We start from the raw sequence: 27,518 nt of genomic DNA on the forward strand, positions 1-27,518 counted from the left end.
GTTCTTCAAATGGAAATATCTCATACTGATGGCAAAGGTTTCCATGCTTCCAAAAGAAAGAAATATTCTTCAGACTGGGGCTTTGGGACACTTTGGATTCCTGTTCCAATATCATAATGAAACAGAGAAGAACCCTTTGGTCCTTCCTCTCCATGGCTTCTGCCTACCTTTTGTCTCTAGGAAAACCTTGGTCAAAGAATAAGTTTAATCAGAGCAATGAGAAAGTGCAGAAGCAAAGTAACACAGTCAAACAAGACTAACTAACAATAGTTAAGTCATTAACCAAAGTCAAGGACTTTAGTTTCTCCTCAACAGTTTTAGATAATATTCTGAGCCACATCCTGTAAGTTTTCTTATAGATACTGAGACCCCCACCAGATGGAAGAAGTTGACTACATGATGACCAGATTGTGGCCATGACATAAGTTGCCACAATTCCTAGAACTTGTTTCAAAGAAGTGAGAACAAGCCAAACCTGGAACTGAAGACTACGTGTACTTAATCAAGATGATACTGGTCAGACCACTGCATGACCAATTTCAAGATGCAGTCAGAGCTGACTGTACTGTTTCTGCACATAGTCCCTTCTGTTCACCTAAAAAATCTCTTGCCACTGGGTGTCATTGGGGGTGGTCAACCTTTGGACAGGAGTATGGCCTCCATTCCCCCAGTTGCTGGCATGTGAAATAAAGCAAACTTTCCTTTCCACCAACCTTGCCTCATATTGGCTTTAAAGCAACAAGCAGCTGGACCCCACTTTTGGTAACAATAAGCCCACTCACTGTCTTAGTGCTGAAAGGAAAAGCTTAGATGAAAACTCAACTTATTCAGCAGATGACCACAGGAAGTAAGAAGGAGGAAATGGGGAGAATGAAACCAGAGAATGAGTAAAAGTCAGCAAAAGCATCCCTGTTGTAGGCAGGAAAAGATTGTTGTAGGCGATGGGGACATGACTGCACAGTGAACTTTAAAGTGAATAATATAGACCCAGGACTATTTATCTGAAAAGAAGGTGGCTGGAATATTTATAAACTGCCTTCCATTTCCCATTTTTTGAAGGGTGCCTTTGGGGCACTGACTGTGTTTTTTGCATGCATGCTTGTGGGCTATGTTGTCTCCATGGTATAGGAAAAGATCTTGGGTTTGGAGCGAAGATCTCAGTCTCATATGACTTGGTAAACCTTCCTTATGAGTGAGCTGAGTTCACCCAGGACTGCTCATTCCAAAAGCCACTGAAATCAGAGGCTAGCTAAGGCCATGTGACCGGTGATACAAGAGGAGCAATGCCTACTTTCCTGAAATACGGCTCCATAGCCTGCTGTTCTTCATGGCTGTTATGGTCTTCACTGTACCTTTGACCCCAATTCCTGCAAGAAGGCAGCTATGTAACTCTGCTTTCTATTTTCAACTCTTTTCAGCTCATAGCAAAGTCTCTGTTTGCAATGGGGATGCTGGCAGAATTATAACGTTCTCACCTTGAAACACAGGTTATAGGTTTCTTCAAACTAGCTTTACCAAAAAGTCCTGTACTTTGGATATTATGGAGCCTTCATGAGTAACCCTGACAGTTTGACCCACTTTTGTCTTTTGGGTGCTCACACCTGGTTAGAACCTGGGAAGAAGACTGAATAATCAGGGAAACAAAATCACCTCAGTGTCTTACACACTTGAATTGTCTTATAACTATTATGTTTGGTACTCACTGGTCTTGAGCATCATTTTGATTAATGTTTGCTTGCATAATAGAATACTTCTTAATGTCAGGATAAAAATGTATTTTAATAATTTATTCTTTAAGAATTTCTCTAAGCCTAATTACTCTGTAAAATGTCAGATGTACACATTTATGGACATATAAATATTGCTGCCCTAGAAAACCAAATGTGAGTGGATAATGACCTAAAAATATCTGATAATTAATATGCTTTTAATAGGCAGTACATAACCTCAATCACTATTTTTAGCATCTTATTTTTTAGGATATAAAGTATTAACTGCTTTGAGATTATTATATATTATATAAAGAATCACTGATGATAAGGTCTCTGGGCTTAATTTGCTATTGGTTCCTTTTAGGAAAAATTTATTAGAGGCTAATGTGCAATATAAAAGGACAAAAATTTTTCATTTTAGGTCACTTTTAGATTTATTGCATAGAACTATTTCACTTTGTAATATTAAATCAAATTATATTGCTCTTTAATTTAGAATCAGTACTATGTATTTGCATATATTCACTTTTAATTCAAAGTGAGTCAGATTTGTAGGGTTTTCTTTTTCTTCTCTGAATATCTTTCCACAGTATCAATAAATCAACATTATAAAAGTAAGGCTCTATTTCATACTCATTACTGATGTTCAAAATGTTTATTTAATGGCATTATGGCAAGAAAATAGAAAAAGAAAACTTGATGGAAATTTATAATCACCAAGAACTTATGTGCATTAACATGTCAAAGGTTAAAATTTACTACAATTAAGAAGTCAAATTATTTGAAGTGTGAAATAGTCTTTTATTAAAAAAAAAAATCTTTGCATTCCTCTAATGTTAATAGGCACTTTTCTAGGCAGAGATACAACAGGGAAAAAGAGGTAGGGAAAAAATCTTGCCTGGAAGAGACACAATTACATCAGGAAGAGAAAAGATGAATAATTATTTAAGTGATGTCATGATACGATAGTGATAATTTCTATGATACGATAGTGATAATTTCTATGAAAGAAAAAATTGTAGGTGAGTAGAATGATACAGTATTTTATATTATGTGGACAAACCTCTAAGAGAAACTCACACCGGAGACCGAGGAAATAAGTGAGAAAACTACTTATGTCTGAGAGAGTCGCTCATTTCCAGATGGAACAGCAGGAGATCATATGGGGATAGGAGAGGCTGCAATAGGAACCAGGTCATAGGTGGCCAGGGGCCATATTTGGTTGGATGTAGCAGGGCAAAGTAAGAAGTAGGTGTTACAATCAAAGCATTATTCAAAGTCAGGGATTTTGAGTTGGGAGTAAAGTGATCTGTTTCATAATTTAAAATGATCACACTGGGATGCTGGATGAGAACGTGTGATTAATGTGACAAGAATGGAAAACAGAAGTACGATGTTATAATTGCAGGCAAAAGATGATGGTGGTTTGGACTAGGGTGGCTGAAATGCCAGTTGTGAGAAGTAGTTGAATTTAAACATGTTTGAAGATGCAGCCAGTGGGATCTGCTGATGGACTTCATGGAGATAAACACAGAGTAAAGAATAACTCCACCATCTTGGCCTGAGTAACTGGGTGAATCGTTATGCAATCCACTGAGGCAGACAACATTGGTGGTGCAGCAGGGTTGAGATAATTCCTTAGTACTGAGGAATCAGTACAAGATATCGTATGGAAATCCAGGCAGAAATGTTGAGTAGTTGTTTGAGTATATGAGCTGAGGGTTCAGGGAAGAATCCAGAACTCTTGAAAGCAAATTTGTTCATTTCAGTATATGTGTGATACTTAAACAAAAACCTGTATGGAATCACTTTTGGGATGAAGATATCTAGAAAGGGAGAAGAAGAATGAAGTTCTGAACAGTTATAGGATTCACTGAAGGAGACAGAAAACAGTGATGAAATTAGTGACCCTGGGAACATGGAATCCAAGTCTAGAAAGAGTTTAAGTGGAATGTATAAAATGCTACTGAAAATATGAGTAAGGTGAAGAAGTATTTCCTTTTGAAATGGTCATTGTGGTGCTGGTTGGTGACTTTCAACTAGAAGAATTTCATTTTAGTTTTGGGATTAAAGGCAAGATTAGGGATTAGGTTTGAAGGGAATGGAAAGTGAAGAAATGGATACCCAATATAGACAACAGATTTGATAATTCTGTTTTAAAAAGAGGAAACTTCTTTGAGCAGAAGTATAAAAAAGGAAAGATTCATAAATGAGATCAGAAAGAGGTTTGAGAACTACATACTGGAGTTCCAATGGTGGCTCAGCAGTAATGAACCTAACTAGTATTTATGAAGACACAGGTTCAATCCCTGGCCTTTCTCAGTGGGTTAAGGATCTGGTGGTACCATGAGCTGTTGTGTAGGTCACAGATACAGCTTGGATCTGGTGTTACTGTGGCTGTGGTGTAGACCGGCAGTTACAGCTCTGATTTGACCCCTTGCTTGGGAACTTCCATATGCCACAGGTGTTGCCCTAAAAAGATTAAAAAAAAGACAAAAAAGAGGGAAATATTAATATTTATACGCTGGTGGTAATGGCATAGTATGGAGGAAAGAAATAATATTGCAGAAAATAACTGAAGGATGAATATCCTTTAATGATAAGTGATAAAGGACAGAAGCAACTTACCAGTAGAAGGGATAAACACAGACAGGAAAATGGAAGGCATAAAATAATAGTTTTTGAGTAAAGATCATTGTAGGATGGTAGTTGTTAGTGGCAAGATAAAGAAGTCCTCTTCTGATCACTTTTACTTTCCCAAGAATAAAAGAGATAATGGTTAAACCAAAAATTTAAGTAGAGGGAGGTTTGATGGGAATTTAAGAGAGGAGAGAAGCTAGAAATAGGAGGCTAGCATGCTGGGAAACTAAACAAATTAGGGTGAAGTAGCATCTGTCAGAAGCACCAAGGGTTTCCTTAAGGTTTATGCTCAGAAGTCAAGGTAACAGCATCCTGTCTATGAGTGTGAGAGTGTGTGTGTGTTTTCTCTCTTATTCTATGCAACCCATGTGAATGAAAAATACGTAGGAAGTTGGGATTAACTTCAGGACTGAGGTGTTTTGGGGGAGTGTTATGGAACAAGACAGAGGCAGGATAATGAAAATAAGGCAATGGTTATAATTGTGAGCCACGGAATTAGACTGGGATAAAGGGAGATAAGGATTTGGTGGGAGGAAGAGGAAAATACAGAGTTTGGAAGTGGCACTGAGGAGCAAGAATTCTTGAGAGACTTGTGAGTTTCCTGCTCACTCACCTCTTCAGCTAATGCCATGCCAGTGCCTTTTTCATTGCTCTATTTCCTTCTTTCTGCAATTTCTATCATCTTTTTGCACTATTTTTCCCTGGGCTAGAGATACACTGACCTGGTTCTTTCCCCAAAGTTCCACTGCATATACAACTACATTGTATTATAAATTTTCACTTGAGATTTAAGTAATAATTCAAAGCACTTAGAAAAATGAGTTGACTTTAATATACCTTCCTCCTTAAGAATATGTTGGCTGTTTCCAAAAGTCAGGACTACCTAACTGGTTCTTAGGTTCTGGTTTACCAAAACCTTATCAGACCTCTTCCCAGTGCATTTCTATCCTCGCCTCTATTTCCTTTACCCCCTTTTCTGGGAAAACCAGTGAGAGGGTGAAGGCCCACCAATGATGACATTTCTGATCTCACTTTTGTAACAGAGCTGGAGTTCAGACTCACTGACATATATACCAAGCTCACCAGTCAAGCCCTCCCATTCACTCAGAGTGTTCAATGAGCATTTCAGTGGTTCTGTCTTACATATCAACTGATATTCAAGGATTATCTGATAAAAATATAACTCTAAAGAAATACATGAACCAAAAAAGCACACATATATGGTGAGAGAGAATTAATATTAAGAAAGGACAATACAAGGAATGAAACAATACAAAAAACCCTCTTAGTATTATGAAAGAGAAAAGATTTTTTATCAATGAAAATTACAGAATGAACCTAAAAAATTAGATTAGAAGAAAGAGCTTGTGGGGAGTTCCCTGTTGGCTTAGCTGGTTAAGGATCTGGCATTGTCACTGCTGTGGCTTGGGTTGCTGCTGTGGTGCAAGTTCAGTCCTTGGCTCAGGAACTTCTGTATTCCACAAGTGCAGCAAAAAAAAAAAAAAAAAAGAGCTTTTGGAAATTAAAAATGAGAGATAAGTGTTCTTTTAAGAATGTAATAAAATCATTGAGGAAAAAGCTATAATTCTTTTCCTAATGAAGCAAAAATAAAAAGGAAAATTGATGTGGTTATAAAATTAATGGGGACTTTGGACTAATACATATTTTTGACATGCATTTTAGGAGAAAGTAGTGAGGCTACGTGTATATATTTTGGTGAATGGGGATGGTGATAACAGAGCGAAATCCTTATTTTGCACAGGAAAAAATTAGGAAAATGTGCAAACTACAAAAAAAAATCAAGAACAATATAAGCATGCTATTTAGAAATATGGAGGTAAATTCCAGGTAAAATATTTAAGAATGTGAAGAAGTTGCTTCTTGGGCGCAGGTTTACCATATTTCCTATATTTGCCTTAGCATACCTTCCCCCAGCTCTCACCCAGCTTAATTCAGGAACTCAAGAGTTTTTCTACTGTTATTGCCAGTATAGTGCATTTTACATCTAAATGTTGTTTTAGATTCACAATTAAGAAATAACTCTAAAGTGTAAGTATGGCTAAGCATAGGACCCTCATTACACATTTATTTGGAGGTGAAAGTCTTTTGAAGAATCTGTGAATCTTCGAAATCTTTAAAATTAGACAAGTCTTTGTACTATGTCTATTATCTTTTTCTGATACAGCAGACTGCAGACCACCAACTACAGCTGAAAGTCCTAGGTGTTTCCATTACTTAATTTGTGATAGGATTTTTTTTCTATAGATTTACATATGCAAAATGCTGATTCTATATCCCCTGGGAATATCAAAATTTTTGTATTGGTTTAACCTCTGCTTGGCTAAGTCTGAAGCTCCCTGGGATCTTATTACCAGCTATAGCATATCTCTTAGTGGTCCAATTATATACAATATAATATCTGTTATTAGGAAATAGCCTCATCTTTATAGGTTATTAAGTATAATTTTGTTTTTTTGCTATCTCTCAATCTCCTTCTTTATTTACACACATGCATATGTGACTGCCAATATTTAACTGGCATTTCAATCTTAAACCAAACCAATTTTTCCAAAGCCTTTCATGACTGCTCTGTTTAAATTCAGTTCTCCAACTTCTAATTTTATCTCGGCCCCTAATAATCACCTCTCTACATAATTTTCCCAAGGCAATTAATATATCTGCTATGATCTCTCTCAAATATATTTATATTAATAAGACAGTAAATGTGAATGAATTATTTTTTGTGGTCATAGATTTCTAGTTCAAGTACGAGAATTTAATTAATCTTCCAACCCTTCCAGGAAGCAGTTTAGCAAGTTACCAATCCTTAACACACCAGGCCTGAAAGGAAGGCTCAACCTAGAACTGACCATATCTACAGACACTTAGGTTCCACCAATTACTACATTGAGAGTTTACCTGAGGGCTCATACTAGACCATCAAACCAGGTATAAAACACCCTTCACAATGGCCAGTGGACTGGGTATTTCTAACCTTCCAACAAATCTTTTTGAAAGTAAGAAGAAAGCCAATGAGATAACAACAATAGAATTAACAACGACAACAAAAAAAACCAACCAAAACATAATTTTCTGAAATCAAAATTAAAACCTTCCTTGGAAAACAGGTCACACAGATTTCAATTTAGAGTTTAAAAAGAATCCCCGGGGGAGTTCCTGGTATGGCTCAGTGGAAATGAACCTGACTAGTATCCATGAGGATGCGAGTTCGGTCTCTGGCCTCACTCAGTGGGTTAAGAATCTGGCATTGCCATGTGAGCTGTAGTGTAGGTCACAGCCACTGCTCAGATCTGGCATTGCTATGTTTGCGGCATAGGCTGGCAGCTGTAGCTCTGATTTGACGCCTATGATTCCAAGCCTAGGAACTTCCATATGCTATACTCATGGCCCTTAAAAAAAAGAGAAACCCCAGGAAGCATTATTCCTTAGGTGGTCTTCCCATGAATAGTTACACAGGGTGTGCTCCATGAATGTGTGTTTATGTGAGAATTCTTCCAAAAAAGCTTAAGACCCCACACACGCTTTTGTGAGCCTACCCAGCACCAAGTTGTATACCTGAAGAGTCCTACACTTATGTTTCAATGTTACAATGTACCTCATACAGCCAAATGTGTACTCAGCTTCTCCACTGCAGTATCTAATTGGCAAGGCAATCTTAAATTTTGAAACAATGCTGAGAATAGCTTTCAGTGAAAATAGGTTGTGAAAAGACAAGTAAAGAACATGTTAGTGCCTCAAAACTTTAGGATAAATTAAAAATTATCAGAACTATGGGTTGAATCAAATAATGTTATAACATGTGTTTCTCAGTAATATACACATTTTTTTGGGGGGGTCTTTTTAGGGCCTCACCTGCAGCACATAGAGCTTCCAAGGCTAGGGGTAGAATAGGAGCTGTAGCTGCTGGCCTATACCACATCCACAGCAATGTGGGATCTGAGCCGCGTCTGTGACCAACACCACAGCTCATGGAAACACCGATCCTTAACCCACTGAGTGAGGAATGGGATTGAACCTGAGTCCTCATGGATGCTAGTCAGACTCATTTCCACTGACCCATGAAGAGAACACCTTTTAGTCATATTAAGCTCAGTGTTTTATTTATCATTTTAACACTGTTAGCAGCAGATGCAAAACCACAGCATGGAGAACGGTATGGCTAGTTGGATATGTGTGTTCTCAAATACAAATCTTTTTTTTTTCTTTTATTTCTTTCTTTCTTTTTTCTTTTTACAGCCACACCTGCAACATATGAAGTTCCCAGGCTAGGGGCTGATTCTTAGCTGCAGCTTCAGGCCTATGCCACAGCAACATGGGATCAGAGCCACATCTGGGACCTACACCTTAACCCACTGAGGGAGGCCAGAGATCAAAGCCTCATCCTCATGGAGACTATGTTGGATTCTTAACCTCCTGAGCCACAATGGGAACTACTCAAGAACAAATTTTAAACATTTGGAAGATGATGGAAAATGAAATTTAGAAAATATACCTTTGGAGCCATAATGTAAGGCTTCTTATTAATTAAATAACATTTGTAGATAGTAATTTTAATTTTTTTAAAATTTAAGCTGAGACTTCTGTACCTGTAACAATTGCTACCAGGTTAACCTTTTCAAAGCTGCCATTATCTCTCAGGAAAGACACTTATGCATTTTTTGTTCAGGTGACAACTTCCTCTTGCCTTTTGATTGAAATTCACAGAAAATGCTTTTAGTTTTGTATCAGTTTTGCTTTTCAATATCATTTCTATTTGTGTATTTTTTATTATTATTCCTAAGAGCATAGAATCTAATACTAGATTTACTTACCTAAGTTTACCTCATGAAAGGAACCTAAAAGATCCCAGTGGTGTAGAATTCAGACATTAATAAATTGTGATTTGAGATTTGAATACATTCTTGCTGGGCCCACAAATCAATATCAGTATGCCAAACAATATAGCTTTTTGTATTTCATAAATGCTATTTCTCAGCAGAAGTTTAGAGGGCTAATGCTCTTTCCTAAGTTTCTTGATGACTTTTGCATTTATTTTTGGATAGAATTTATGTTGTGCAATGATTGATATTGAGGCAGCTGACTCCAAAGCATATTTTTTTGTGGGAACTTTAAATTCACAAGAGCTCCTTGATTGATTTCTAGCACATAAGTGTATTTAAAAGAGCTAAACTTACTATATATTTTTGAAATGACATTCATGTAATGGATATAACAGTACTATTTCTTAGATTATTCATGCTACAATGCTTTTTTTCTGAGTTATAAGCATATAAGCATACTTCAGATAAACTTCACTGTAAAACAGCCTGATGTATAATTCATATATTTCTTAGACTTTATCAAATTTTAGTTTAAAAAGCATGGCTTTTGTTCTTACTGAGTTGTTTTGCAAGAGAAAAAGAGTCTCTTGCACAGTAGATATGAGGGTACCAGTTATTTACAAACAACATATTGATATAGACATATCAGGTAGAGATTTACCTGAATACCCAGGAGCACAGAGGCAGATGTATCCCCCTGTTCTGTTGACAACATTTTCTCCATCAGGACAAGGTGATGTTTGATGTTCATTTATATTCAGTTCGCAAAAATACCCATGATACTCAGGTTCACAATGACATACAAGTCTACAGAAAAATAATAAGGAATAATGTAACAACAACAAAAAAATCCTTATATACATAATTCACATATCCATTAAATTTCAGACTCTTAATTAAAATAAATGGTAATGTTTTCACCTTATTTTTTTTCTTTGAAAAAAAAAAATACAATTCACCTGTGTTGGCTTCATGATCAAATCAGTACGCCAGAACCTGCAGATTTCAATTAACTTAAAATAGATGTTCTCCATTGATGATCTCAACTAAATCAATCATCTCTAAACAATTTTCCAAATGATGATTTCCTAACACATCATTTATTCCTCATTAACTAGATGACATTCAACTGTTAGGAAAACTTTTCCATTTTCTATCTTTCATTTATTTATTCATTCATATATTCAATTATTGATTTGTAGCTATACTGATTCATGATTTTTCTTCTATTCAATGGGTCAAATATATAACTGTTTAATTGATTTTGATAACTTGCCTGAGATTTTGACAGTGGGAACCATATCAAGTTGTCTCCTGTACCCTTTTGACTTGGCTCCATCATTCTTTGAGCACTTTTTTACTTTCTAGTGCAAGAGAGTCCAGGTTTATCTCACATTTTTCCTGTCCTAGATGTGAAATCAAACATTTCTCCTACGAGTCCTGACTCCTCAAGAATTTAAACCAAGATAACTTTTATGTGTGTGTGTATACATATGTGTGTGTGTGTGTGTATCTGTGTCTTTTATGCCTATGCATACTTATGTGTTCATCTCTATGTTGTGTATCTTTGAGTGTATATATGTATATTATAAACACATACGTATGAATATATACTGATACTCCATTTATAACTTGACATAATATATCAAATATATATATATGGGGTTCGTTTTAGTCTAGCCAATTTCTATATCTGCAATTATTGTTTCTAACAATGAGAAACATTGTTTTCACTATTTTAAACACACAATTTACTTCCTCTGTTAATGTGAAAATTTTTATGTTTTTTGCCTTCTTACAGTGAAGATGTGGGATTTATTTTGTTTTTTTTTTTAATTGAAGTATAATTGGCTTAGAATTTTATATTAGTTTTAGGTATACAACATGGTGATCTGATATTTTTATATATTATAAAATAACCGCCAAAATATGTCCAATTACTATTTGTCATTGTACAAAGTTATTACAATATTATTGACTATATTCCCTGTGCTAGATATTACATTCTTTTGACTATTTTATAACTGGAAGTTTGTGCCTCTTAATCCCCTATATCTATTTCACTTATCTTCCCACCTCCCTGACAACCAACAATTTGTTCCTGACAATCACCAATTTGCTCTATATATCTATGTATCATCACCTCACACTTTTCAGAATTGCTTTTATCAAAAAGACAAGAAATACAAAGTGTTGGAGAGGATGTGGGGAAGAGTGGACACTCGTGTGCTGATGGTGGGAATGTAAATTGATGTAGCCACTACACAAAACAGCACAAAGATTCCTCAAAAAATTAACAACAGAATTATTATATGATCCAGGTATTCTACTTCTGGGTACTTGACTAAAGAAAATGAAAATACTAATTTGAAAAGTTATCTGCATCCCAATGTTCAAAGCAGCATTATTTACAATCACCAAAATGTGGAAACAACATAAATGTCCATCAGCAGATGAATGGTAAAGAAAATGTGGTGCATATATAAAATGGAATGTTATTCAGACACAAAAAAGAATGAAATCTTGTCATTTGCAGCAACACTGATGTACTCAGAGGGTATTATGTAAGTGAAATAAGTCAGACAGAGGAAGACAAATACCATATGATTTTACCTACAAGTGAAATCCAAAAAACAAAACAAATGAACATAAAAAACTAGAAATTTTTTTTGGTTCATGTGATAGTTTTGAGGATGTCTAATGAGATTATATTTGCTCACCTACCCAGATCTCATTTGCTCATTTTTCAATTCTACTTAACATCTGAGTTTTAGCTTTCTGGATCCTTCTAACCTTTTTACTAAAACTTGTATTCATTTATTGCATCATATTAGGGCAAATGTCCATGAAAATCAAATCTTTAATCCAGAATAGAGCTTCTACCTTGAATCTCCGTGCTTAGTTTTCCCCAGGAAAATGTATATAGTCACACACATATACATGCATACCCTCTCTTCTTCCTTTCCTCCTTTACCCAACCTCTCTTTCTTCCCTTCCTCTTCCTCCACCTCTCAAATTGGAGGGGCAAGCACAGTGCTATAGGCTCCTAATTTGTTCCCCTTGCACTTACTCTGGCCCTTCAAAATACTTAAAAAGTGAAAGTGCATGATTGCCTCAAAAGATTCTCACTGAATGTCTCCTCCTACTGGCCTCTGGCTAAAGTACACCATCCCTGTCCCTTCAGCACTACTGTATTCTTCCTCCATTATTATCTGCAGAGGTTCACACCCCTTCTTTATGCAGACCACGTTTACCTAGGCTAAGGGGGGAAAAAAAAGAAGTGAACATTTTTACTAACATCTTAAGTGATCCATTTAATTATATAATAGTTATTGTACCATATACTAAAAATCTCTAAAATACGTCCTCCTTTTGATGAAACTTTAACAACTTTTAAAAACAAATATATGTATATATAATATCCTATCTCAAAGAAACAGAACTATGAAATAGTAATGTATTTCTAATGAAATAGATGTTTCTTTTTCCTTTTTTTTTTGTCTTTTTAGGGCTGTGCTTGAGGCATATGGAAGTTCCCAGACTACGGATCCAATCAGAGCTATAGCTGCTGGCCTACACCACAGCCACAGCAATGCCATATCCTTAAGCCACTGGGCAAGGCCAGGGATCAAACCCACATGCTCATGGATATTAGTTGGGTTCCTTTCTGCTGAGTCACAAAGAAATTCCCTGTAAATTTAAAAAAAAATGCTTTACTTTTTAAATTAATTACAGTTGATTCACATGTTGTACCAATTTCTACTGGGTCGCTTTGCTGACTTTTTTTTTTATACTATTATCCACCCATATCCTAACAGATTAGATAAAGTTCCCTGTGCTATACAGTAAGACCTTGTTGCTTATTGGTTCTAAATATAACATTTTGCATCTTCCAATCCCAAACTCCCCCTTTCTCCCCCTTGGCAACCACAGATCAGATCTCTATGTCTGTGAGTCTGTTTCTGTTCTGTAGATGTGCAGAGGTGTGATATGATAACCTCACCGTAATTTCGATTTGCATATTTCTAATAATTAGTGATGTTGAGTATCTCTTTATGGGCTGCTGGCCATGTGCATGTCTTCTCTGGAGAAATGTTTATGTCTTCTCCCCATTTTTTGATTGGGTTGTTTGTTTTCTGTTGTCCTCAAGTTGTATGAGTTGTTTATATATTTTGGATATTAAGCCCTTGTCTTTGCAACTATTTTCTCCCATTCTGTAAACTGTTTTTTCACTTTTTTGTAATGGTTCTCTTTGCTGTGCAAAAGCTTATAAGTTTGATTAGGTCCCATTTGTTTATTTTGTTAATCCTTCTATTGCCTTGGGAGACTATTTGTAGAGTTTATGTCAGATAATGTTTTGCCTATGTTCTCTTCTAGGAGTTTTATGGTGTCCTGTCTTATCTTTAAGTATTTAAGCCATTTTGAGTTTATTTTTGTGCATGGTGTGAGGGTGTGTTCTAGTTTAATTGATTTACATGCAGCTGTCCAGTTTTCCAGCAGAGTTTCTAATTTAAAAACCAGATTTTTATTTCAAAAGTTTTAATGGAATTAAATAGGTTGTCAATGTTTTGAACATTTTTGTTCAAATATTTAAAAATATGTCACCTAATTTTTTCAAGATTTTCAACATACTTTTTCAATCACTGAAATGCATTTTAACAGACAAATTCTTAAGGAAATTCAAGATATTAAAATAGAGATTAAGTAAAGTAATTGTAACTTACATAAGATGATTTTGCCATAATGAAAAAGATGGAAAAATGCAAGGTAATTACAAGGGCTTAGAACCCCTGTCTTACATTATTATTTATCTTATTTCCATCTTATATCAGATGAGGAAGGAATTAATAGATAAATTGTTTTTATGCTTCTAGAAATCTGATTTATTTTAAAATATAGCAACTACATTGATTAAATAATATTACAATATGTGAGACATTGTATAGATTTTTTAATTAGAGTTTTGGTTTGAAAAAGGGTTTTGTAATATTAAGATTTTTATCTGTATATCTTTCAACATATTATTTTACAAAAACCTGCAGCCAGAAACAAAATTATAAAATGTTGCTGGTGAAATTTTATAACATCTTAGCATATGTTTTAATAATTCAGTTTTTGTGAGAATTTATAATTCATTTTAATGCAATTTATAACTCTTTCTTGTGACACTAAATCTGCATTCCTAAACCACAGTTCTTTACAAGTAATGACATTTCTTAACCAGAACATGGACAATACATTTACAACTTAATGATCTTTATATTAAAAATTTATGCAGTTAAACAAATACTTTAGATAATATTTTAAATTTTTTTTAATTTTTTTTATAATTGTTTTTTATTTTCCCACTGTACAGCAAGTGGGTCAGGTTATCCTTACATGTATACATTACAATTACATTTTTTTCCCCCACCCTTTCTTCTGTTGTAACATGAGTATCTAGACAAAGTTCTCAATGCTGTTCAGCAGGATCTCCTTGTAAATCTATTCTAAGTTGTGTCTGATAAGCCCATCGGTATTTTTAAAATTTTTATCAGCTGTGAAATGTGATGTAAATCTTATTTCCTATTCTTTTTTAATTTTTCATTTTTTAACATAAGGCATATTTAAGTTTATAAAAATATGTAATCAAAGTCAATATATTACTTTGAACATTTGCACATGGAAAAATTATCAAATTTCATATTATTCTAAGAGGATCCTTAATATGCTATGATATGCATAGTTTATTTTGCATGTGTTAATTTATCTCCATCTTTAAGGTGCTGTATTTTAAGGTGTTGTACATTCTGTATACCTCAAGCAAAAAGGACCAAGGAAAGTAAATCAACTCTTTTCTCCTCAATATAGTTTCTTCATAGAGTGATTATCTTTAATACAGTCTTTTTATGACATTATTATCATTTTAGTTCATAGGGCAAAGATTTAATCTGAAACAATGGTGCTAAGGCAAAATATTCAGTTGAATAGAAGTCATTCAGTTTTATAACTGATTTCTAGGCAAAAATTTATAGAAGAATGTACAGATTTTTGTCTTTACTTAAATGCATATTAACCAACACATTTTCAACTTTATAACAGTAAACGACTGTTAAACTCATGAATATCACATGCTATTCTCCTTGATAATGATTTGATTATAATAATACAATCCAGGCATTTGGAAAATTTTCTTTTGCATTATTTGAATAGACCTGCTACTGTTTCTCTAATTGCTCTGGTGAATTCTCTATTTAGCTGGACATTTTCAATAGGTTGATGTTATTGTTTGTAGCATAAGCAAAATAATTAATATGGCTTGAAAAACATTAGTTCTATAGGATAACAAACATATTTTATCAAATGTCAGAAAACATCAATTCCAATATCCATTTTTTTAATGACTCTGCATATGAAGTAGTTGTGGCTGTCAACTATATCTGTCATATCTCAAGGAATTAATCCTTAAATGATGTCATTAAGTATTACTGTTTCAGGCCTCAATTTCAATAATCAAGAGGATGGAACAGATTAAAAATATGAATGTAATCATGAAGTCTTATGTAATACCTGTTTTTGTGTCTATAATTTAATTCATACTAAATATATGAATATGACATTTGGCTTAAATGAGTTGTTAGATTATTTCAAATATTTTTAATGGGTAAATTAATATCAGTATGCAAAAAACACACCAAAAGAAAATTGTTTAAATTAAAAAAGGGGAGGAGTTCTCCTGTGGTGTAATGGTTAAGAATCCAACTACTGAGGCTAAAGTTGCTGCAGAGGTGCAGGTTTGACCTCTGGTCTGGTGCAATAGGTTAAAGGATCTGGTGTTGCCACAGCTGTGGCATAGGTCACTTTCTCATACTGGATTGAATCCCTGGTGTGGGAATTTCTATATGCCATGGTGCAGCCATAAAAAAAAAAAAAAACAGAAACAAAAAAATTAAAAATGTCTTGCAAGAAAGATGGGATATGACGCGGCTTGGATCCTGCATTGCTGTGGCTCTGGCATAGGCCAGTGGATACAGTTCTGATTGGACCCCTAGCCCGGGAACCTCCATATGCCATGGGTGAGGCCCTAAATGATAAAAAGACAAAAAAAAAAATCAAAGTCATCTATAAATGCAGTCACCACACCAAGGGTGAGATCAGGTGAGTCCTGCAGGTGTGAAAATTCAGGATACTGGCCCCAATAGCTGAGAGGCATATCAGAGGAATGAATTCAGTGAGCCCAGGCCTCTTTTGTTCCTGCTCCCTGCCTTTGTTGCAAAATCTCCTATTTCTAGCTCCTCCCTCACTGCCTTGGAGCAGTTTCTCAGGGCTACCTGAAATGCTGTCTCCTGGGCTTAAGTCCTAATTTTGCCCCAAATAAAACAACTCTCAACTTTCAGGTTGTGTATTTTTTTGGTCAACAATCACTATTCTTAGGTTGATATGTATTCTTCAAAATATGTTTTAATATTTCATTAAAGATTATCTTAGTACTCCCCAATTAAATGTTTAGCTATAAATCGAATAATGAATGCACATGATTCATATGAGGGAAACTATGAAATTTTGAAGTACTAAATAAAAGAAAAACTAAATGGAGGGATATTGCATGTTCATGGAGAGGAAGTTTAGATTGTCAAGATGTCAGTTTTGCCAAATTTATCTCTAGATTCAATGAAATCCAAATGAAAATCCCAGTGAGTTATTTTGTGGATATTGACAAACTGATTTAAAGTTTATATAAAGAGGGGATAGGCCCAGAATAGGCCTTACAATATTGTAGAGAAGAACAAAGTAGAACTGACAGTATCCAATTTCAAGACTTACATAAAGCTACAATAATCAAAATAGTTTGGTATTACTGAAGAATAGACAAACCAATAGAACAGACTAGAGAGCATATAATTAAATCCACAAAGATACTGTCAGCTGATCTTTGACAAAGGGGAAAAGGGCAATACAATGGAGAAAAGTCTCTTCAACAAAAGGTGCTGGAACAACTGGAGGACCACATACAAAAATGAAAACAATACAAAACAAGCAATCTAGGCACAGGTCTCATATGCTTCATATAAATTAACTCGAATGGATCATACACCTAATATGAAATGAAAAAAAAAGGATAAAACTCCTTAAGATAATAAAACAGAAAATATAGATGATACTAGATTTAGTTATCTTTTTAGATATGACACTAAGGGCATGACCCATGAAAGAAAGAACTTTAGGCTATACTTCATTAAATCAAAGAATAATTCTGTTCTGTGAAAGATTATGTCAAGAAAATGACACGGCAACCCATAAATTGGAAGTAAAAAACTGCAAAAGAAATGTCTGATAAAGGACTATCATCCAAAATATATAAAGAAATCTTGAAATTCAACAATAAGAAAAAAAATACCCCAATTTAAAAATAGGCCAATGATCTTAACAGACCTCAACCAAGAAGACATTGTGATGTCTAATAAGAACATAAAAAGATGCTCCAGTTATGTCATCAGGGAAATGCAAATCAAAACAACAGTGTCACACCACTATACTATAAGAATGGCCAAAATCCAGAGCAGTGACAACATCAAATACTTATAAGAATGTGAAGCAATAGGAGGTCTCATTCCCTCCTGGATGAAATGAAAATTGATTCAGATTTGCAAACATCCCTCCCCTATCAGCTATGTGACAGGAAAACCTGGATGAACATAACTATTTTTCAAAAGACTACAGATATGAAAATGATAATAAATGATTTTTATTTTTAACCACTGAATTTTTACTCGTTTTGTGTTTGTTTTTCTTTCTTTCTTTCTTTCTTTTGCTAAACAATGACATCAAACCAATACACCCTATGTAGTAACTTTGAAGGCATTCATACATACCCCTATAGAGAGAGAATAGATAAATCTATGAATTCATTTTAACCCCCTACTGGGAGAAGCAGTTCCTGCCCCAAGACTCAGGGAATCTGTACCTCTCAATGTTCAAGCCTTCCTTTAAATGCCACTCAAAGAGCTGACTACAAACCAATACCAGTTTTTCTGTTGCCCTTTCCCAAGCATTTCTCATTGGTTCCAACCCGTAAAAAGAATTAGATTCCACTTTGGTTGATGAGAGATAGAAACACTTAACTCTTAGCCTGTACCTTGAAAGAGGTTCATAAAACCCCAGAAATACATATAATTAAAAAATTGGGGAGCATGTGTGGGATTGAATCTAAGGTGATCAGATCAAAGGAGAATAAACACAAGACACAAACAAGCTGAATCCATTTATATGGATGGAGAGAGATTTAATGTGCTGATACAAGCCTGGGTATAGTGAGCTGCCTGATCAAAAATAAAGCTTAATTCCAGTTTAGGTTAATGAAGTAGAAGTGCCAGAATAGGCTATTATTAGCAATGTTTGAATGGATCAATTATGTGTAAGCTGCCCAGTAACCCCATAATTTATATCCCCACAGAATACAGAAGGACATTTCAATCTCTTAGGAAGAAACTCCATTCACCAGAAGGGCACTCCATTTATAATATTAGAAAGAGTATGGGTCAGGGCACTATGTTCTTTGTGGTGATCATCCTTTAAAGACTGAAAGTAACAGTGTGGGATGCTGCAATGAAACTAGCTTCCTTGATATGATTCAGAGTAATGGGATCTAAGAACGGATAAAGCCTGTTGGATACGCTTGACTATCAGATTTAAAAAAAATGAGTAAATAAACATATAAATCAGAGAAACAGAATGATGACCAATTGATTGATTCACAGATCTTCTTGGCAGTGGCTAGGTGGTGATGACTTTCTAAAAATGAAATATATGGATAATCAGCTTATTTACATGTATAGAATTAAACATATGTATCTGCAGTACAGAAACTTTCCTTTGTAGGTATTCCTAGTCTCTTACACAACTTCAGATCTAAGTTATGTCACAGACTTAGTCCCTCAACTGAAGGATGGTAAGCACATTTGCAGAAAGATCTTGCAATATAGTCCCAGATGTTCCATATGTAGTCCTGAAGTCTTCTTCAGAGCAAGCTTAAACCATTTATCAGTATGACTAGTCACTGATGAAATAAATATATTCAGATTTTAGGAGTTTTTATATACTGGCTTGAACTTATAATTTTCTTCAGAATATCACTTCTCCATCAATAGGAGTAAAAGATCATTGAGATCTGGCGGATGGATCATAAATCTATTTTTTTTTTCTGCTTTGTTTTCTTTTTCCCCACAGTCCCTGAATGTATACTGTAGTCAATAGGCTTAGAATGTTCACTGGAATAAGAGCTATTATGGAGGAAAGTCCAATTAGAAGTTCTTGAAATGTCTCCTCAGAATTATCAAGAATTTAAACTGAAGGCAATTCTGAATACTTACAGGACCTGTAGTAATCAGAGCCCCCTTGAAAGTCTTGAGAATTGTAGGAATGATTCAAAGCATGCCATTTACTCCACCAGATTGGAGAGTGCAAAAGCCAGATGGCCATATAAAATGATAGGAATAATATAAAATTAACAGAAATGTAAGTAGGTTAGGTTGTGATACAAATGTTGACAGCAATTCTAGATGTTAGATCTCTATTAAAACAAATTAATATAGCTCTTGAGCCTGGAGAACAACTATGACCTGACACATGAGTCTTTTTATCCCAATCAGTGAATGACCAGTTGAATTTTTCAATGTTTTGTTTTGGAAAGACATTTTAAAAGACTAAATAATAATAAATATCAATTATTCTTAAGTTGATCTACAAATTCAATGAAATTCCAATAAAATCCTATCTGGTCTTTGTTTGCTTGTTTGGATGTAAGAATTTATGCAGAACAGAAGGAACTGTCAAAAGTAGATAAATCTTTCTGAATCAGATTAAAAATATGAGGTGCCTTGTCCTATCCATTATTGAGATATTTCAAAGGTAAGTAGTTAAGGTATTGACAAATGAACTATTACTAAGGAAACAGAATAGAGACAGTCATATATGAGAACCGACTTGCAACAAGAAGGCATTGCAGATCAGGCTTATCAGTAAATAACAGACGGACTCATCCACCACAAGTAGCTGGCACACTGGTTAGTCACATTGCCAAAATGAACCTTATGTCTACTTTATATGACACACACACACACAGGCAATATTCAGATAGATTAAGATTTAAATATAAAGAGAAGAACTTTCAATATTTTAAAAGGAAATATAAGAAACAACTTTTCATTGTGGGGTAAACATTTAAAAATAGGAATTAAAAAAGTAAGCCATTCACAAACTAAATGATTAATTTAATTACATTAAAAATAAATTTTAGGAGTTCCTGCTGTAGTTCAGTAGGCTAAGGATCCAGTGTTGAAGTGAATATTGCAGCTACAGCCCAGATTAGATCCCTGGCCCAGGAATTTTCATATGCCATGGGTACAGCCAAAAATAAAATAGGTTTTAGTACTCAAAAGTCTCATGAAGAATGTGAAATATCAAGCCACAATCAGTAGAAGATGTTTTCAGTAGTACAAAACTAAAAAAACTTTTAATAATTAGAATATATAAAAGATCTTACAAATAAATAAGAAAAGAACATAAATGGGCAAATGTCATAAATGGTCATTTCTAAGAAGGAAAAAATGAAATATCTTGAACTGTATACAAAAGGTTCTTAACCTCACATGTCAACATGGATATACAGAGGAAAACCACAAGGAATTACAATTTACACACAGCAAACGAGCCCTAATGGGACACTTTGACACTGCAAATAGGAACATGTATTCACTTCCACTAAGGGTATTACTATTCCATTTTCAAAGAGAACTGGAAAAAATAACCCATGATTTGATTCTGAAAAAAAATCTAGCCTCTAACTTATTTGTCAGGTCCACAGAGACTCCACTATTTTTGTAAGGTTTACAGGAACCCTCATTAATTTCATTTTCACATTAGAGGTCCAGATAACCTAGGTCTGAAAACACACCTTTTAAACAATAAATTTAATAACTCCATTGACATAAAATTTAAACCCCAAAATTCAATTAACCCTGGCACAGCCAATTTTTAATAACCAGAAATGTGTTCAGTGTGTCAACTGACATTATAAATATGCATACATTTGATAGATCTAGATGCATGAACATGTGTCTAAATGATTTTTAGTTCTCTACCTGAAATTCTTGACCCCATCTTTATGGTCAGCATAACTCTGACAGGGAAGGAAGAGGCATGCACTCATGTTAATTTCACAGTGTTGACCTTTAAATCCTGCAAAAAGAGTTGAAATGGGTAGAGATAAGCAATCTGTACTTTAGAATGTGAAAATCAGAATTAGTAGTAAAGAGTCTGGAGAATATGCTCATAATGGAAGTTAAGGGGGGAAAAGATAGAGAGGAAACATCTCCTCCCTGGCCTCTCGTATGACTCTATTTCACATAATACATGAATAAAATTATACTAGTTTCTACTTAATGAGTTAAAATGAAAGAATCAAGGGAGGAAGGAATACTTTACTAAATCTCCTGTGGAAATAGAGCTGTTCCTAATGTTGCTGTTGTTTTAAAGTCTTTAGGTGTTTGAACAAAAAAGAACTGAAACAATCTGGAAAACAAATGAATTAATGGGATGACCAATCTTAAAGTACAATTTAAGCTTCAATGATCAAATTTATTCAAGGCATTTAGCAGATGAGGCAAATTATTTAATTGCTTTTCATATACAAGTGATTCAAAGAAAACAAATTATTCTGATTCACAGCTAAATAATCAGTCATCCATTTAAACACATGCCAGTTATATTTTAAAATCAAAGAAAAAAAGAAAATTATACAGACTTATGAAAGAGGCAGTTGTAATTATTTCAACACATTTGTACCAGAAAAAAAGGATTACATCGCTATTTAAAATACATTAATATTTTTAAAGTATAGTTGATTTTCAACGTTGTGATTATACATTAAATATTTTTATACTTATGATGACCATTTAAATAATTATTTCCATGGTTATAGAATAACTAGTTATCATAGTATGTATACACTTTTACTCATTTTTGGTTGCTAATATTTTTTTCTATACTAGTTAGAAATACAAGAAACAAGAGGATTTTCCTTTCTTTTACATTTTCAGTGACACAATGAAGCACCAAATTATTGAGATGACATTATAATGTCAATGTCTACTCAGATTTTTTTAGTTTGTGGAACAGAGGCTATTTAAGTTATTCTAAGCAAACCTTATTAGTGCTATACACATAGACAGGGATAGAGACATATTGGAGACATGGGTCTAGCTACCCATGAATGGCCATCTTCTTCCCAATGTACCTTCTCTAAGGTTTCTCCTCATCATCCTATCTGCAAACATCTCTTTATGTTCAAAGTTTTAAATCCTCTGTAATATTGGCATGCATGTGCTATAACACAGCTTCCCTTGTCTATCTGTATAAGAGCTTCAGCTCCTACTGCTGAGTGGAAATTTCTTTCCCTCTTTCCTTACTCAGGCTCCCGTGAAATAACCTGGGACTAGGTGCTTTATTTTTTCATGTCACACTACACCACAAGCTACTGTAGGCCATTTTCTGTGGTGTTTGCCATCAGGTCAAGAGCCAAACTCACTTCCGGTTAGAGTTTGGGGCAAGCAAGTTGATATTAAGTCTTGTGAAATCCAGCTGCCCCTTTAGCATATCATAGGACCACTTAAAATGACAATCCAAAAGGAGACAAGAATGAAAAGGAACATAGTAAAGCTACAACAGTAGAAAACAAATAGCAAGATGATTGATTTAAAGCCATATACGTTAATAATTACATTAAATATGATTGTTAAAAAAACACTTCAATTACAAGGCAGACACAATCAGACTATTTTAAAAGAACTGACTGCATGATATCTAAAAGAAATTCCCTTTAAATGTAGAGATAACAATAGGTGAAAAGTAGAACAATGGAACAAGGTGCCCTGTGAAACATTAATAAGTAACCTGGAGTGCCTATGTTACTAGCAGACCAGTCTTCCAGACAAGCATTGGCATTAATTGTACTATCTTTTTCTTACTCATTTATCAAATCCTTCAAGTTAAACTCTGAAGTTGCATGCTTACAATTTCATTCATGCACTAGATACTGTATCCTCAGCATTAAGAACAAAATTTTATTATTGGAAATTAGTTATTTCCAAGTTAATATGATTCTCCTACTTTTAGATGAACAAATTATTATTCCAACGTGCTTCAACACTATTCATAAATCACTATTACTGTTATATTTAAGTTGTAAATGTCACAGTACAGTTACACATAACATAATAAGCTATTTCCTTAACTATGATATGGCAGTTAAACTATTTTACAAGTTAAAGATGAGAAAGCTGGATACATTCCACCATTCCCACTTTTAGAATGACTAACTTTCTTTAGGAGGCAGGGCGTTTTGACCTTAAATTCCTTCTTAGAAATGTTCTTTCGAGGTACTAGAACTCAAGGACACTGGCTAACTACAGGGGTACCACCCTGAATTCAGCTGCGCTGATGAATCAGAACATTCAGAACCAAGGAACTTGGACAGCTCACAGAATAACCTTGTTTTCCATGCTTTTACCTTATTCATTTAGTTTGACATTTCTGAGATGGAGCTTTGTTACCAACTTGCAACATATGTCAATGAACTGAGGAAATGAGATCGCTGAAACGCAGTAGACATTGGAGAAAAAATAAAGTAGATGTGGACTGCATATAAAATAAGTCAAAACTTTACTGAGAAAGCAAAGGGGAATTTAAGTGAGTGAAATGTATATATCTTAGTCCCAAACTAAATTTTCCATAGTCCTGGCATTAGCAGTTGATATATATTCATGTGAAGGGCAATTTTTTGAATATGTGCACTGCCAGCTACAAGTCTGCCAAACCTCAAAGTACAGTGAATTACTACTATGCTGTTCCCCTATTTATTCCTATCCAGAACTATTAAGCTGACTCTATTTTATTAACTGCAGTAGAGTTCTTCAAATGAACATAATGAGAAATTCTCAAGCAAATATTCTCTTGATCTTTTTTTTGATACTGTCTTGCCTGTGATTGGTGTAGCAAATGCAGATGAATGGTTAATAAATGATATTTTTACATTTAAATTAGTTACTAATACTGCTCAAGTCCAGAAATAAATCAATGTAGATTCTAGGTATAATATTTTTAACTATTTAATATTTTCTCATTTCTAACAGGTGTAACCTTTTTATTTTTTATTCTCTGGAAGTACACTAACAATAGTTAGGTTTCCATAAAACCTTTTCAGGAAGCATTTTATCATTCAGGGCTATAGTTGAAAGCTCTCATATTAGAAGTAGTTTGCAATTGAAGTAATTAGAAATGAAGTTAATAGTGAACAACTGGAATATATCTTCTACTTGTATGCTTCCTTGTATTTAAATAAGATAGTGCAAAAACCACACATTTTAAAATAAAAATCAATACTTATTAAAGTGAGTTATTTTAAAAGCATTAGAAAGTATTTTTATTTCTTTCCAATCAAAATTTTAATTTTCCATGGATTTTAAATCTTTATGGAAACAAAAGGAAAGCTTTCTCTCCTGGCAAGTCAGAAAATATTAAAAATATTTTTCTTTTTATTTTAAAATGACATAATACAAATGTTAATATTTTATTTAAAATTTAACCAATATTAAAAAATAGTTGCAAATTTAACTTTGAAAACAATAATATGTTAAATGGTAGAACTAATACTTTCAATAGGCCCTAATGAGGTTATTAACATGATTTTAAACCAAGCTTTTAGATAATGCATATAAAAGTTAATGTTTTTAAATGTAATAAACATTTGATATGTTTAAAGTTAATTAGCAACAATATATATTTTCTTTGAAAATTTTCTCAATATAAAATTCCACAGCTATTTAAACCTAATAGATATATGCTACTACAGGAGCACATGTTTTCAGTTGTCAAAAGGAGTAGTTTTTAATTTAGACAAACCATTCTGTCAAGTAAATGAGGCACCTCAGGTAATGTGACATGACCATAATGACAGTATATATTGGAGTAATAAACACATTTAAATGCAATTGCTTGCTTCCTCTTGTACCACAAATCCATCCAACTTAAAATCCCAATTGTAAATCAATAGTACACAAAAAATGAGCTGATTCTTCCCTTCACTACAACATATTACAGAGTCCTTTCCATATTTTAATCCTTTGTAAAGTTCATTTAAAGAAATTATTGCTTCTTTCACCTTGTAGACTATGGATGAAGGTGCTATATTTGGAAACTAAGTCCTTTAAATTAAATTCAAAGCATTTGATAGGGTGACATTCTTGCCTATAAAGTGAGAAATAATTCAAAGTAAAATGACAGTGAATCTTAGAGAAGAGTAGAAAAGGAATTATTTCAAGAACACAATTATTTTAGATCCTCTCTATATACTCACACACACAAATACAGAGACTCCATTGTGTACTAAACACTTGGGCTATTCCTGCATTCCATCCAAAGTCACCTGTACCTCTATAACCCTCATGCCATTTTTGATACTCCATTTTTATCAGCCTGCAGTTGAACTCAGTTTCTTCAGCCTCCTCTACTTAATTAGCTCTTTCCCTTCATCATATGCATTAGGCATTGCTCTTGATCAAATATGGTGTAAACAAAAACACTAACTTTGACAAGAAATGGGATTTAGGAGTTCCTGTCATGGCTCAGCAGTTAACAAACCCAACTAATGAACCCAAATAGTATCCATGAGGACATGGATTCGATCCCTGGCCTCAGTGGGTTAAGGATCCGATGTTGCAGTGATGTGCGGCATAGGTCACAGATGCAGCTCAGATCCCCCATTGCCATGGCTGTGGCATAGGCTCATGTATGCAGCTCCAGTTCGACCAGTAGCCTGGGAATTACCATATGCCACATGTGCAGCCCTGAAAAAAAAAAAAAAAAAAAAAAGAAGAAGAAAATAAGTGGGATTTGTTGGTAGCCTAAATAGGAAGGCTACCTAGTAGTTTGCAGAACTGCAGGAAGGGAAAAAAAATATAGGAAAGACCAGCATGAGTTTTGGGGTTTTTGGGGTTTTTTTGTTGTGTGCTTTGTTTTTGTTTGTTTTGTTTTTATGAACACTTCCCTCCTCTTGCATATAGATCTTCAAGTGAAGGGGACATAGTGCTAGGTGCACCAACTCAACACTAGCAGAAAGAGAAAGCTTCTCTCAGCATCAGTTCCAGAGAAAGACTCTGCCTGGCACTAGTCCAGCCTCAAACCCCCACCTGGATTAAGCGTAATTGCCGATAGGGTTTGCTAGTATCTTACTTGAGTTCTTCCAAAGTAAGAGTTGAGATAAATGATTTGCGTGCAAGTACTTTATTGAGGTCCCAGAGATTATCGGAAGAGAATAGAGAAATAAAACAGAGAAGGGAATAGTTTAACAAGAATGTTATTGCTGTGGATAACTATGGCTGCAGACTGCTAGGAGAGTTTTTTCAAAATTATGTGCAACACAATTCAGTTGTCACAGTCAGTGAGAAAGATGGGTTGAACACCCACAAATCCTCTTTGCCTGTACATATCTCTGCCCCAAATGGGAGAGCTCTTACTGCATCATACTTAAATGGGTAGTTAACTTATGTATCTCTTCCTTGAACTTTAAATTCCTGGAAGGCATGTCATTGCCATGTTTAATTTCTCTAGAACTTGTCTCAAGACTTGACACATGGTAGGAAATCAATATATGTTTGTTGAATCAGTTAATAAAGAATATATGTTTAGATTGCTAAAACATTACCAACACACAGTTGCAAGATTGACATGTGTTGTGTACAGAGCATAGTTTAGAGAGGCAAAGAGCTTTATACATAGTATAAAATAAATTTTGGGATGTGTATATTGATTGCACACTAAACCACCAAAGCTATTTTCAGTGTTGGGGTACTGAGTATAAATCCTATTTGTTTCTAAGAATCTTAAAATTATATTTGTCTTTCTGAGTGATTTTTCATATTTATTAAGGTACTGATATTTTAATCAGATAAATTGTTTAAACAAATAGATTTATTTATAAAACAATTCTGTATTGAATTACTGCTAAATGCCTACTTGCCTACCTATTTTCCACTAGAAAATGTTCAATGTTCACAGGACCAAATCAACTCACGTCAGTACTAATCAGAAGGCAGAAGCACTGGCCTTATTTTCTTTTGCAAAATGTGATCACAATAATTTTAGTGTTTTACTACAGTAAATATTGCACCAAGGTGAATTAGATTGTTTTGACTGTAAGTTTTAATCACACTAACCAAAATAGTTTACCTTCTAAGCAATTGATTTGGCATGAATCAAAGCATTAGTTTTCTACTTGCTGATTCTTCAGGGT

At 34.3% G+C, this 27,518-nt stretch overlaps 1 protein-coding gene across 1 annotated transcript in view; it reads right to left on the reverse strand.

The window, feature by feature from the left end:
• Nucleotides 1–27,518, reverse strand: part of EYS (eyes shut homolog) — a 1,324,234-nt gene that overhangs the window by 896,412 nt on the left and 400,304 nt on the right. The window contains 4 exon segments of the mRNA XM_047769134.1: nucleotides 9,855–10,000; nucleotides 21,017–21,090; nucleotides 21,092–21,125; nucleotides 21,313–21,409. Coding sequence (XP_047625090.1) covers nucleotides 9,855–10,000; nucleotides 21,017–21,090; nucleotides 21,092–21,125; nucleotides 21,313–21,409 — 351 coding nt within the window.

This window comes from Phacochoerus africanus, chromosome 2, assembly GCF_016906955.1.
Source record: "Phacochoerus africanus isolate WHEZ1 chromosome 2, ROS_Pafr_v1, whole genome shotgun sequence".
Classification (NCBI taxonomy): domain Eukaryota; kingdom Metazoa; phylum Chordata; class Mammalia; order Artiodactyla; family Suidae; genus Phacochoerus; species Phacochoerus africanus.